Source organism: Loxodonta africana, chromosome 12 (genome assembly GCF_030014295.1).
Source record: "Loxodonta africana isolate mLoxAfr1 chromosome 12, mLoxAfr1.hap2, whole genome shotgun sequence".
Lineage (NCBI taxonomy): Eukaryota > Metazoa > Chordata > Mammalia > Proboscidea > Elephantidae > Loxodonta > Loxodonta africana.
The window spans coordinates 40,688,381-40,700,566 of NC_087353.1; the positions used below are offsets into that span (position 1 = coordinate 40,688,381).

General features: G+C 48.7%; 1 protein-coding gene across 2 annotated transcripts in view; it reads right to left on the reverse strand.

Moving 5' to 3' along the window:
- OTOF (otoferlin) overlaps positions 1–12,186 on the reverse strand; it is a 125,330-nt gene that overhangs the window by 41,215 nt on the left and 71,929 nt on the right. For both annotated transcript variants that reach the window (XM_064295144.1, XM_064295145.1), the window contains exons 6-8: positions 8,936–9,009; positions 7,238–7,364; positions 6,702–6,756 (exon numbers count right to left, since the gene is read on the reverse strand). In XM_064295144.1, coding sequence (XP_064151214.1) covers positions 6,702–6,756; positions 7,238–7,364; positions 8,936–9,009 — 256 coding nt within the window. The remainder of the gene's footprint in view (positions 1–6,701; positions 6,757–7,237; positions 7,365–8,935; positions 9,010–12,186) is intronic.

A 12,186-nucleotide genomic window follows, 5' to 3' on the forward strand; every position in this document is an offset into this window, starting at 1 on the left:
GGATAATCTCTAAATCAGCATTCACTAGAATTACCTGGTTTTCTTTTTAAATCCTAATGCCCAGGGCACACTCCAGACCAATCGAATCAGAACCTAGGGGTGGGGCTCAGGCATCAGGGTTTCCAGAGCTCCCCAGGTGATGCCAAGTGCTCCTCAGGTTCTCCCTCCCCCTCCGCATGGCTGCCAAACTAGCTCCGTAGGTTTCATGGAAGAGATTGAAGCCTTTTAAGCTTTCACTAACTTTCATTTAATTTCCTACTCCAGCGTTTCTCATTTTAAGCCTGCAGGCCTCTGATATTTCTTTGTGTTTCTGGAATTTGGCCCCCTTTCCACATTCCTGGTTTCCCTGCTTTTGTTTAATTTCTTTGTAGAGGTGTTTGAATGGCCATCGAGGCTCTGGCACCCACCGGAGCCACCTTTTCTGGCCTCACGATTGCGCGTTGTGAGGGTTTCCTGTGTCCTGTGAGTGGCATCCAGCTCTCCCGAATATTATTTCTATCCCAGGAAGCCCTTTTTTCAGTCATTCATTCCACAGATATTTACTGGGCACCCACCTGAGCTGAATCCCTGGGTGATGCAAACAGTTAATACACTTGGCTGCTAATCGAAAGGTTCAAGTCCACCCAGAGGCACCTGGGAAGGAAGGTCTGGTGATCTATTTCCAAAAGATCACAGACACTGAAAACCCTACAGAGCGCAGTTCTACTCTGACACTCATGGGGTCACCGTGAGTTGGAACCGACTCCACAGCAGCTGATACGACGGGCCAGGCGCAGGTGGGGAGTGAAACAAAGTCCTTCCCCTCATGGAACTTTCTGTAAATGATTACCAGCTCATAGATTTTAAGCCCAAACCTATCACTTCTGATGTAACCACTACTTTTCCTGAACCTTCTTCATTTTAAGCCACTGGCTCTTGCTTTGAATTCGGAGGTGTCAGGCCCATTTGAATGACCAGGTATAACAGGGAGAGGTGCAGACATGGGGTTGCTGGACTTGGCACTGACTCCTGGACCTGACATATCCCTGAGTGTGAGGGCAGGTGGCCATGTGGGCTCACTGAGCCTCAATTTTCTCAGCTATGAGTGGAGACGCCGCCTGCCATAAGACTGCACGAGGGTTAGATGAGATAATGTGTGTCAATGTGCTGTTTCAGTAGCTGCCGCTGTTGTTGTTAGGTGCCGTCGAGTTGATGTTCGACTGATAGCAACCCCATGTGATAGAGTAGAACTGCTCCATAGAATTTTGTAGGCTGTAATCTTTACAGGAACAGGTCACCTGGTCTTTCTCCCATGGAGCTGCTGGGTGGGTTCAAACTGCCAAGTTTTCGGTTACTGGCTGAGCACTTAAGCATTGTGCCACCAGGGCTTCCTATAAATAGTAGAAAGCTGTATACAAATATGAGCTGTTTGAGAAATGCTTCTCAAACAGAACCTACCTTCTGGTAAATGGTTAGTCTCCTAAGGAGGTAGGGTCGTGTATGATGCTTATGATAGCTTCAGCTGAGTCTCCGGAAATTGCATTTTAACAGAAAAGCCTTTCTGAAGCTAGTATTAGCATTTACCTTGTATATTCTTCTAAGAAAACTGTAAGGGTTGCTCTTCATGCTTCTTATTCTGGAGGTTTGTTTTTTTTAGTCTCTGTGCTTCGACGCAAGTTATGCTATTACAAAAATATGATTTTACTCAAGAGAATTCTTTTCCCTCTTCGTAAAAAAAGAATAACCACTAAAATTGTCATGTACTGTGTTCATCAGCTGTAGAAATACTCAGAAGGCCAAGCAAATGCCACACATCAGAAGTAATGATGTCAAGAAAAATAGAAACTCTGATGCCAGTGAGAACATTGCCAGGAAAGCATACAGAACTGGAAACTGAGTATTTACTAACTGAAGCAACACTTGAACTATAAAAGCACACATTTCCATTTGGAACATCAAGTGCCAAAGGGAACAACGTGAAGGCTCAGAATCCAGAGCTCCGGAGAAGTTCAATAATCACCACTTCTTCTGAGAGTGAAAATGGAAATAGGACGAATTAACTTAGCTCTGAGAAGCTCAATGTAAGAGAGTACACAGCCATTAGAAATCCTTCCAGAATAGTCTTTCCATAGCAGTTATGGAGTCTGAACCTCCATGAAACTTCTTACACCAAAGGATTTAGAAAAAAAAATTCCACTATTTTCTTCCACAACTAATCCTTCTCATCCTCTTATCCCCCTCCCTCCAAAAGAGGCTTTCTGTAACTCAAGACTGGGGAGCAGACAGATGAAGTTGGGCATAGCAAGGTACTAAAGATATGCCAGCAGGAGATTCACTTTTCCAGTGGGAGGGGTTGGTTGGTTTTATATTTCCATCTTGAGGCCAGACCGTGATAATAGCCTTTTTGCCCCCTCCCTTGTTCAGGATCTGGAAGTTTCCCTTTTTTTTTTTTTATCAGCAGAGCCCATGATGGTGGACTACCTTGGTTGCAAGCTCCCCCATGAGAGGTGAGAGGTGGACAGGGCCTGAAGGCAGGGGGCTGAAAGGAGCCAAGTGGGAAAGGGAGAGGCTCCATCGGGGGATTTTTGCTGGCTGAGGGTGGGGGGAGGCCCAGCAGGAAAGCCTGAGAGCGCAGGGGTGAGGTTACAGATAATGGGGCCGGGGGAAGCCATTCCTACTGCCCCTTCGCCTCCCCAGGGGCTCTATAGTGGGGAATGCATCACTTAGACTTGAAAAAAAAAAAAGAAAAAATGGTCATTCTTCAGAATTACGAGGGAGGGGACGGGTCATCATTTCCTTCCACTCTCCATCATTGGGAGAACACTCTCCTGGTATTCCAGAATGGATGAAGAAAAGGTAAACCGAGCCACAAATGGCCCCAACTGACCAGCCAACCAGGAAGACTGTTTTGGTTATTGACTATTCCAAACTCTCTCTCCAAGATAAGGGACATAACACCCAGGTGGCTTCATGAAAGGCATCACAAGAAACAATGCTGGGCAGTAAATCCACACCTCTGTCCTGGGAGAGCCCAAGAGTAATGGTGCTTTGTGAGGGATCTGATTCCAAGGTATGAGAAGTAATGATGTTAAGAAAAACAGAAACTCTGATGTCGATGAGAACACTGCCAAGGAAGCATAGAGAACTGGAAATCGAACATTTACTAATTGAAGCAGCAAGGGACTTGACTGAGCTTCAAGAGCCCTGAGCGGGGGGCTGAAGATGAGAGTTGGTGGGTCCTTTGGTACTCCCTTTACCTGCCCTCATCTCCAGAAGGCAGAGGTGTGAAATAACCAGGTCTGCATTTGAGAAGATCACTCCAGAGGTGGCAGAGAATGGAGTGGAGAAAGCAATGGGAGGGCAGAGACACCAGGTAGGAAGTGGGTGCAATACTGCAGTCAAGGCTGGGAGCATCAAGTCAGTGGCAGGGGAGGTAAAAACTGGAGAGGTGTTTGGAGGTGAAAACTCATTAGTACCTGGTTAAAGAGAAGAGGTCAGGAAGAGAGCATGGGGAGGAGACCCGAGGCTCCCTGACCCACAAGAACATCTCTGCCCAGGGCCGAGCACTGCTCATGCTGATGGGGAAACTGCACAGAGAGGTTGACAGGGAGAAGCCCATGGCATCTCGCTCAGGAGACTGGCGGGCTGAGATGCTAATAATCGGGAAGGGCTCACCTGTTACATGCATTTTAAATGGCAGAGACCAGGTGTATGGGTATGCTATGACATGCTCTTTTCACCTTCAGACCTCCTCCCAGTGCTATCCAACCTTGAGGGTGGCTTAGAGCCCTCAGGAGATCTTCCTGGATCTGAGTTCATAAGTGCCCCTCCTCTCACTAGCTGAGAGTGCTCTCTGAGGCCTTTCTAACTCATCAGAGCCAAGTTCTCCAAGAGAGTGGAGTCCCTTCTGGTACACTTTATTGCTTTCTTGTTGTTGCTGTTGTTGTGTGTTGTCGAGTTGACTTTTGACTGATAGCAACTCCATGTGACAGAGCAGAACTGCCCCATAGTGTTTCCTAGGCTATAATCTTTACGGGTGAGGAGGCTGTCAGGTCTTTCTCCCACGCAGCCACTGGGTAGGTCTGAATGGCCAACTTTTCAGTTGGCAGCTGAGCTCTTAACCATTGTACCAGCAGGGCTGCTTTATCCGTTGTATTTATTGGAAGTGAAAATAGTTTCACATTTACATCCTCATAGTTCTCTCTCAAAGAGTATCAGCATTTGCTATGAAATTGTGAATAAACCCATCAGGAAATACTATGTTACTGGGTTAAATACAACAGCTGGTTTGTTAAAGTCAGAAGATTTAAGAGGTCTTTAGAGCGAAAATGTCTGGCCCATTTAATAAACGACTGTGGCAGGAAGCAGTTTGAAACAGATTTTGAAAACAAGCAGTAAGTAGGATGTAGGCTAAAGAACCAGGGACCAAAAGGGAGCAACCAGTTAATAGACTTGGTTATAGAGATACCACAGTCTGCAGTCAGACATCTGAGAGTTCGAATCCTGGCTCAAGCTTTGACTACTTGTGTGACCTGGGGCAAATTCTTTAACTTTCTTGAGCCTCAGCCTCTCACCGATAAAATGCAATAATATCTATGTTTAGGTAGTTGGGAAACCATGGTGGTGTAGTAGTTAAGCGCTACAGCTGCTAACCAAGAGGTCAGCAGTTCGAATCCACAGGTGCTCCTTGGAAACTCTATGGGGCAGTTCTACCCTGTCCTATAGGGTTGCTATGAGTCGGAATCGACTCAACGGCAGTGGGTTTGGTTTGGTTTTTGGTTTTGGGTGGTTGTAAGACTGACATGAACTTAAATGGGAAAACACATATATAGTTCCTGCACAGTGCCTGGCATATGGTAAACCTTCAAAAAACAACTGTTACATTAATGGCACCAACATCATCATCTCCATTTTTCATGTGCCCTTAGCCTGGCAGGTGGCGTGTTGCAGAGGGAATGGTATCTGAGTATGGGGTCTCTGTCTGGGGTTTTCCTGTTCTCAACATAGTGAGAAGCAAAGAGCTGAGCCAAGTGTCCTGGGAAGACCACCAGAAGTCACAGAACAACTGTGTGGATCTCGGCAGAGAGGTGAGGGGGTGACATTTCCAACCCCCCAAGGAACATACTGGCTTGCGGTTGCCTAAAACCACAGGGACAGGTCCACTTGGCACTTCCTGGGGCTATTTTTCAAGCATCCGGGAAGACAGTGACTGAATAGATGAAAAATTAAAGCAAGGATTAAAGGAGCTAAGGCATGTCCTTGAGAAAACATGACCAGATGTACCAGACACAAAGAAAAGTGCCGTCTAGTCCGTTATATCATCACCTGAGTGAGGTGAGGTAGGGCTGTCCTTAAAGAAGGGATGGTGAGCATGGGCCTAGGAAATGGGCATCAGAGATAAAGCTCTGCCCTGGAAGAGGATGCTCACACTGATTCTGGGGCCTGGCATTCATCCTCAGACAGAACGCCCCAAGGGCAGGAAGTGAAGCGGCAGCCAGGTCTGTCTCCCTGACCAGCCAGCACCCTTACTCAATGTCTGGCAGCCTTCTGACCTAGAGTTGGGTCTCCTTACCCTCCAGGGGTAGGTCTGAGCAATGATTTAAGCCTTTCCTGAAAGATTCCTCTTCCTCCCTATTCACAGCTTATAAATAAGTACTAGGTGCTTCTGGGAGTGACTTCATTACTGAGCTAAAAGGGTGTCTGGGGGCCATACTCTCAGGGTTTCTCCAGTCTGCCTGGCCAGTAAGTCTGGTGTTTTTTTGTGAATAAGAATTTTGCCCTACATTTTTCTCCAGCTCTGTCTGGGACCCTCTATTGTAATTCCTGTCAGAGCAGTCAGTGGTGGTAGCCAGGCACCATCTAGTTGTCCTGGACTCAGTCTGGTGGAGGCTGTGGTAGTTGTGGTCCATTAGTCCTTTGGACTAATCTTTCCCTTGTGTCTTTGGTTTTCTTCATTCTCCCTTGCTCCCGATGGGGTGAAACGAGTGGAGTATCTTAGATGGCCACTCACAGGCTTTTAAGATCCCAGACACTACTCACCAAAGTAGAACATAGAACATTTTCTTTATAAACTATATTATGCCAGTTGAGCTAGATGTTCCCCAAGACCATGGTCCCCACAGCCCTCAGCCCAGTAATTAGGTCCCTCAGGAAGTTTGGATGTGTCTATGGAGCTTGAATACTTCTTTTTGTGTTCTCCTTGGTCTCTTTACAGTTCTTCTGGTCCCCAGGTTTTACTTAAGGAGCCCTGGTGGCGCAGCGGTTAAGTGCTCAGCTGCTAACTGAGACAAGGTCGGTGGTTTGAACTCACCAGCCGCTCTGTGAGAGAAAGATGTGGCAGTCTGCTTCCATAAATTTTACGGTCTCCGAGTCCCTATGGGCAGTTCTACCTTGTCTTATAGAGTTGCTATGAGTCGGAGTCAACTCGACAGCCTACAACAACAACAACAGGTCTTAATGAAGGCCAGTGCTGGACACAAAATCCTGGAAGGGCTTCAACCAGCACAAACAAAGTTCTCAGGCTCTTCTTTGGGTTTACACCTTCTTACTCATGATCCTTCAGGAATGCCTCTCAGGAATAAGCTTATTTTAGAAACTTATATTCAGCTCGTAGTTCTCTATGACCTCCAGATCTGTGCTTTCACAAATTCCGTATTGTATATCTGGCCAGAACCCCCACTAATGCAGTCTGAAAGATATGAAGCCTCCAGGTGCCCACCTACCTGGTAATCCATAGGCCGCCCAGCACTTGGCTCCATCTTAATGTCTGGCTTAGACCTGAGGGGGAGAAATAGGGAAGATGCAATGTCAGGCCTGGGATGAGGGGACTACCGGGAGTAGGGAGGATGAGGACTGATAATGTTTAGACCTTGGAGAAGGGCAGAGGGACAGAATCATGGCCGTCAAACACTCAAGTACTGTTCTCAGAGGCCCTAAAAGAGAGAACTAACCAAGGGGCAGAAGTAACAGGGAGACAGATTTTAGGTCAACACGTTCAAATACGGGCTGTTTGGCTTTGTGTGGTGTGTTTTGCCTGACCCCACTGGTGTTCAGTGACCTGGGCCCAGGCCTGGAGCTGCTACAGTCTGTCTTAGCAAGGGCAGAAGTAAGGCATTCGAGAAAAAGAAGAAAGGGACAGGGTTAGGAAGAAGCTGTCCACGGGCCCTAATTCTTCCCCACTCAAATTCCAAGCATGGCAAACTGGGCCCTGCCTGATGGGGTGGAGGCAAGTGGGGATGCAGGTCTCCTGCCCACTCACCGTTTGTTGGAGACATTGGTGGTAAGAGCCGTGACGGAGGCTAGAGACACGGAGTCAGGGTCCAGCCCATCTCCCAGCCGAATGGCCAGGCAGTCAAGGTCCTCCATCTCCAGCACTGCTGGCTCATCTGGGGATGAAAAAAGGCTGTGTAGGTGGGTTGGACAGGGGAATAGTGACTGTGTTTCCCCTTTGACTTTGGCATCCAGGAAGCTGAGAGCCAAACTCAAGGTTTACCTATAGCATCTGCTTAGAATGTTATAGCCTGTAGGTCTGCAGGGTTTTCTACCTGCTCTTGATCATATTTTAATTGATATTATATCCAGTCTTAGTTTTTTAGTTTAATTTTTTACTTATTTAAGCACTGACTAACTTTGTGAAAGAAGGTAAAGAATAAAGAATCCATACTTTTGTTCCTTTCATAACAATGGCTGCCATTTATTTTTGGGTGGCTACTGTGTTTTTTTTTTTTTTTTTTTTTTTACTGTGTACCAGGCACAATGCCGGGCGCTTCACACACTTATATCTGGTGCTCACAGCCATATCCTGTCAACATAAGTATTATTTTCATGTCACGGATGGGGAAACTGAGGCTTAGGAAGTAACGTATCCAGGTATAATAGTTGAGGAAGTGCAGATTCTAACCCTGCCCTGGTGTGTACTAAGCCCGTGAGATGAAGAAATGATGATTCTGAGAAGCCACCAAAGGATGGTGTGCTTGGGCCTCAGTCAGCAGCTGTACTCTCTGAATCTAAGATGCAGAAAGGCACAGCTGGAATTGGCATGGGGACAAGAGAGAGGGAGAGAGATGGGGGGCACTGAAACCACATGTGGAACTGGGGAGGACAGCCAGGAGTCCCGATGGCGGGCATGAGATCAACGGACCTGAGTTCAAAAGCTGCTTCCCAGCTGGAGGCAGAGTGATGGCTGGCTCCTGTGGGACCTTCCCCAAGTCAGGGAGCCGATGGTCCACACAGCTGGCTTATCGACTCCATTCCTCCCCTTGTCTTCCCCTGACCCACTTGCCTCCTCTCAAACAGTTCCCTTGCCGCCTGCCCCAGCAGACTGCTCCTTCCAGGCCCAGTCCACAGGCCACTTAGCCTCCAGCACCTCACTGCTCCCAGCCCCCCGACCCCAGGGCCCAGCCCCGCCTCTCTCCAGAGTGCCCAGTACCTTCTCTTAGTGGGCGGGTTGCAGCCTGGTGAGAGGGCACGGGGATGGGGTGCGGGTAAGGCAGGACACTGAGTCCCGCTTCTGGGCAAGGATTCTTGGAATTCTGGTTCTCCCCAGCATTGGTGAATTGACCAAACGACGTTCCTTTGTTGCTGTTGTTATTCCCTCCCTTAATTAAAAATCTCTAAGGAGGTACAATAGCTTCTTTGTGAAAAAACTGGGAGGAAAAAGGGCAGGAGAAGCCTAATATAAACCTGCAGATTTGGGGGTGGGCTCTGTGCTCATTTCTAGGCCAACTTTCAGCCCTAGAGGCACCCCCTTCCTCCAAGACCCGACTCTGGAAGCCTGGCCTCCCCTGCCAGCCAATGGGCGGCCAGGCTCCTCCCAGGCGGCTGTGGCAGGCCAGTCCCAGGAGAGCCTTTTGGGACCAGCCCGGGGCGGGGTTTCTTGGTTTATATGCCGAGGAATGGCTGGAGCGCACTGCTAGGGACCCCGGGCTGAATCTGCTGTAGGGGCAAGCGTCCTTACCTTGTTTTTGGGCTTCCTCTTTGTGGGCCCGATTCTTGCCGAGCTTCATGGCTGAGAACACGCTCCTCCCAGCTCTGTGAGGGGGGCCGCCAGAAGGAGGTGGAGGGAAATGGAGGCATCAAGGGCCACACACAGAAATAGAAGATAGAAACACACAAAGAAACACTTAAGAGGGGAGATTGATACCTTAGCCCCTCACCTACTGATCCCAAGATATAGGGGAGGGCTTACACTCCCAAATCGGGAGCCATCGGGGGATTGGATTAGTGCAATGGAAAATCCGCAACCTCCTCGTTCCTCACCTCTTCACACCATGAGGAGCGGGGGTAGGAACCCCAGTGAACAGAACAAAGAAGGTGGCCTTCCACTGGAAGGCGATATTGTTAACCGGAACCTCTCTGGGCCCTGGGCTCTTCAGCCTGATCCCAGCCCTGCCTTCTCAGAGCTCCGAACTCAGCCAACGCCCCCAACCTCACCCTCCCCGTCTCTGTGCCCCACTTCAGTGACTGGAAGGAAAGCCAGAGGACCAGAGACAAAGCATGAGAACAGAAGGGCACGGATCAGAGAGGACCTATAAGGGCAGAGGCTGAGGAGAAGGTGGGAGGTGTGGGAGAAATTAGCTGTGCAGTTCTCAGATGCCCCTAGCGCTCAAAACCTAGGGTAGAGTGGCTGACTCTTTTGGGACCTTTCCCAAAACACCAAGCAGAGGGGCTAAACCCTTACCCACCTACACACAGCTCCCTTATCCAATCCTTGTTTCTCCCTTGTCTTCCTCCAGTCTTAAATATCTCTGTCCCCCTTCCCCGCAGCCAGCTCCCTTCCGGGCCCAGACCACAGGTCACTCTACCCTTCAGCACCTCACTGCTCCCGGCCCCCAAAGTCCAGCCAGCCTCTCTCCAGAGCTTCCAGGACCTTCCCTTTGTCTTTGCCTCCTGAGCCCTGGGATTCTCTTTTGTTCTCAGTGAAAAGGAAATGATGAACACTTTCCTGTCTATCTTTGGTCCTGGTTTTGCCCCTTCTGCCTGTCCTCTCTCACTGCCGGAACCCCCCCCCCCCAGGAACTTATGGGAGACTCCATAGTTCCTACCTCTTCCTCTGGCTCGGTGTGGCCTTGCACCCCCAGGTGAGGGGTCTTGAAGTCAGAGGGGGGTGAGGAAAAGGGGCAGGGGTGCTCACTGTCCTTTCAGTTATGGCCCTGCAGCAAGCCTGTGGTCCCTGGAGCCAAGAGGGACCAAAAGCAGGATCAGCAGGGGGTACAGTGCAGTATTCCATTACTCTATCAATATTGCATGAGCTGGATACCTGACTCCCTCCACTTCCCCTTCTCCCTCCTCCAAGTTGTGGCTCCATCATCCTGCAGGTCCAGGTAGGGCAAGGTGCAGGCTCCAACCTGGGACACATCTACAGCAGAGCCCACCCATTTTTGGGTCATGGCCACTCCCTGTGGAGTCTTGACTATGATTTCCAAGGGCCTCCCCACAACACCACCAGGCCCCTGCTGGGTAGTGTGAGGTTGGAGGAATCTTCCTGTCCTTACAGAGACGGTTTAGAAACCTCAAGTCCCTCTATTCAAGGTTGGGGAGCCAATCTAATCCCCTGCCCCCAACCTGGCCCTATCCTAATGCCAGGCCTCTTCTTTGCTATTCATATGCAGGACAAGGCATGGAGGGTGTGTACCTGTATCCCAGTGAAAGATACACCAAGAACCACCCCTTCCACGTGGCACCAGCTCACAGTTTAGGAGACCCTGGCCCATCCAGGATTTCCTATAAAGTGACGAAGTAGGTGAAAAAATGCTGGGGTGACACCGGTGGGTCTGGGACATAATAGTGGGAGGGAGGGAAGGACAGCAGCACTCAGAAAGGAAAGCTGATGCCTTTGGAATTTAAAAAAAAAATTTCCCCCTCTAAAAAAGATGAGATAATTAGGAATTAATTAAGAAGAAAATGGCCAAGAAGAGATTACATGGCCTTTCTTGATCAAATACTGTGGGCCTGAGGCTTTTCCAGAGAAAAGTTTTCCATGAGAAATGTTTGCTTGTCCTCTCGTTATGGCAGTCCTGTAAGGGACGTATGTACTTTCTCATTCAACCAGTGAGAAAACGGAGGCTCAGAGAGGTTAAAGTGATCTCAGTAACATACAGTAAGTGGCAGAGTTGAGATTGAAGCATAAGGCTCCCTTTTCCTAGGCCAGCCAGATTGCCTCTACATCCTCGTTCCTGTGCCTGGATGCTGTGGGACTGCACTTCGCTGGGAGTGTGAATCCCATCCTGACCATTTGGACTTTTGGCAAAAATCCTTCAGGGCCTGCTCTCATAAGTGTAGGATAGCCCATGGGGCAGCACAATCTGCAGATCAGGACGTCATCTGTGAAGAGTCCCAAAGACCATGCCTACAGAAGGGGCTCATTTAAAAGTAACCTAAGATTCAAAACATTTTAGAAGAGAATATTAAATTATTGGTGACATACGTTGAACAGAGCAGTGAACTCATTGGAAACAACTCTGTCAGGCTCAGTGACCATACATGCCTGCAAAAAGCAATAGAATTGCCGTCATTTCCATTTGGACAGGACTTTATTTCTTCTTCTTGACTCGTCAGGTCTAGTTACTTTGAAGGCTCCTGATAGCTTTCTCAGGAGCCCTGGTGGTACAGTGGTTAAGGTCAGCGATTGGAAACCACAAGTGGCTCCACAGGAGAAAGATGTGGCAGCCTGCTTCCATAGGGATTTACAGCCTTGGAAATCCTATGGGGTCTCTATGAGTCAGAATTGACTCGATGGCAATGGGATAGTTTTCTAAATCCAGGTGCCACCATTTGTAGAGAGGGGAGAGAAGTGCTCTCTTATTGTTGCGTGCCATCAAAGTGTTCTAGTCCTGCCAATTGTCAGCCTGTGAAAAACGAAGACTGGGTCTGTTTCGGGAACAGGAGACCTGAGCAATTGACAGGCATTTCCAAAATTCAAAGACATTCTCTCATGCAGGCGGGCAGTCCTGATCGTCTAAGCTAGGGAAACACCAGTGTAAACAAGAAGTGCTTACAGTTGACAAGAGTACGAATGCAACCACAATACTAAACTCCCTCATTACCTGATCACTGTAATAGGCGCATAATCCCACACTCTGTTTGCTCTTCAGAAGAATCCATGGTAGATGTGTCTTAGCTTCCATTCAAGATGGTTGGTAAAATAAGAATATGCTCTCCTCTGAGGCCCCTTCTCAGGACCCACCAAGACTTAAGAGGCTGCAGGCC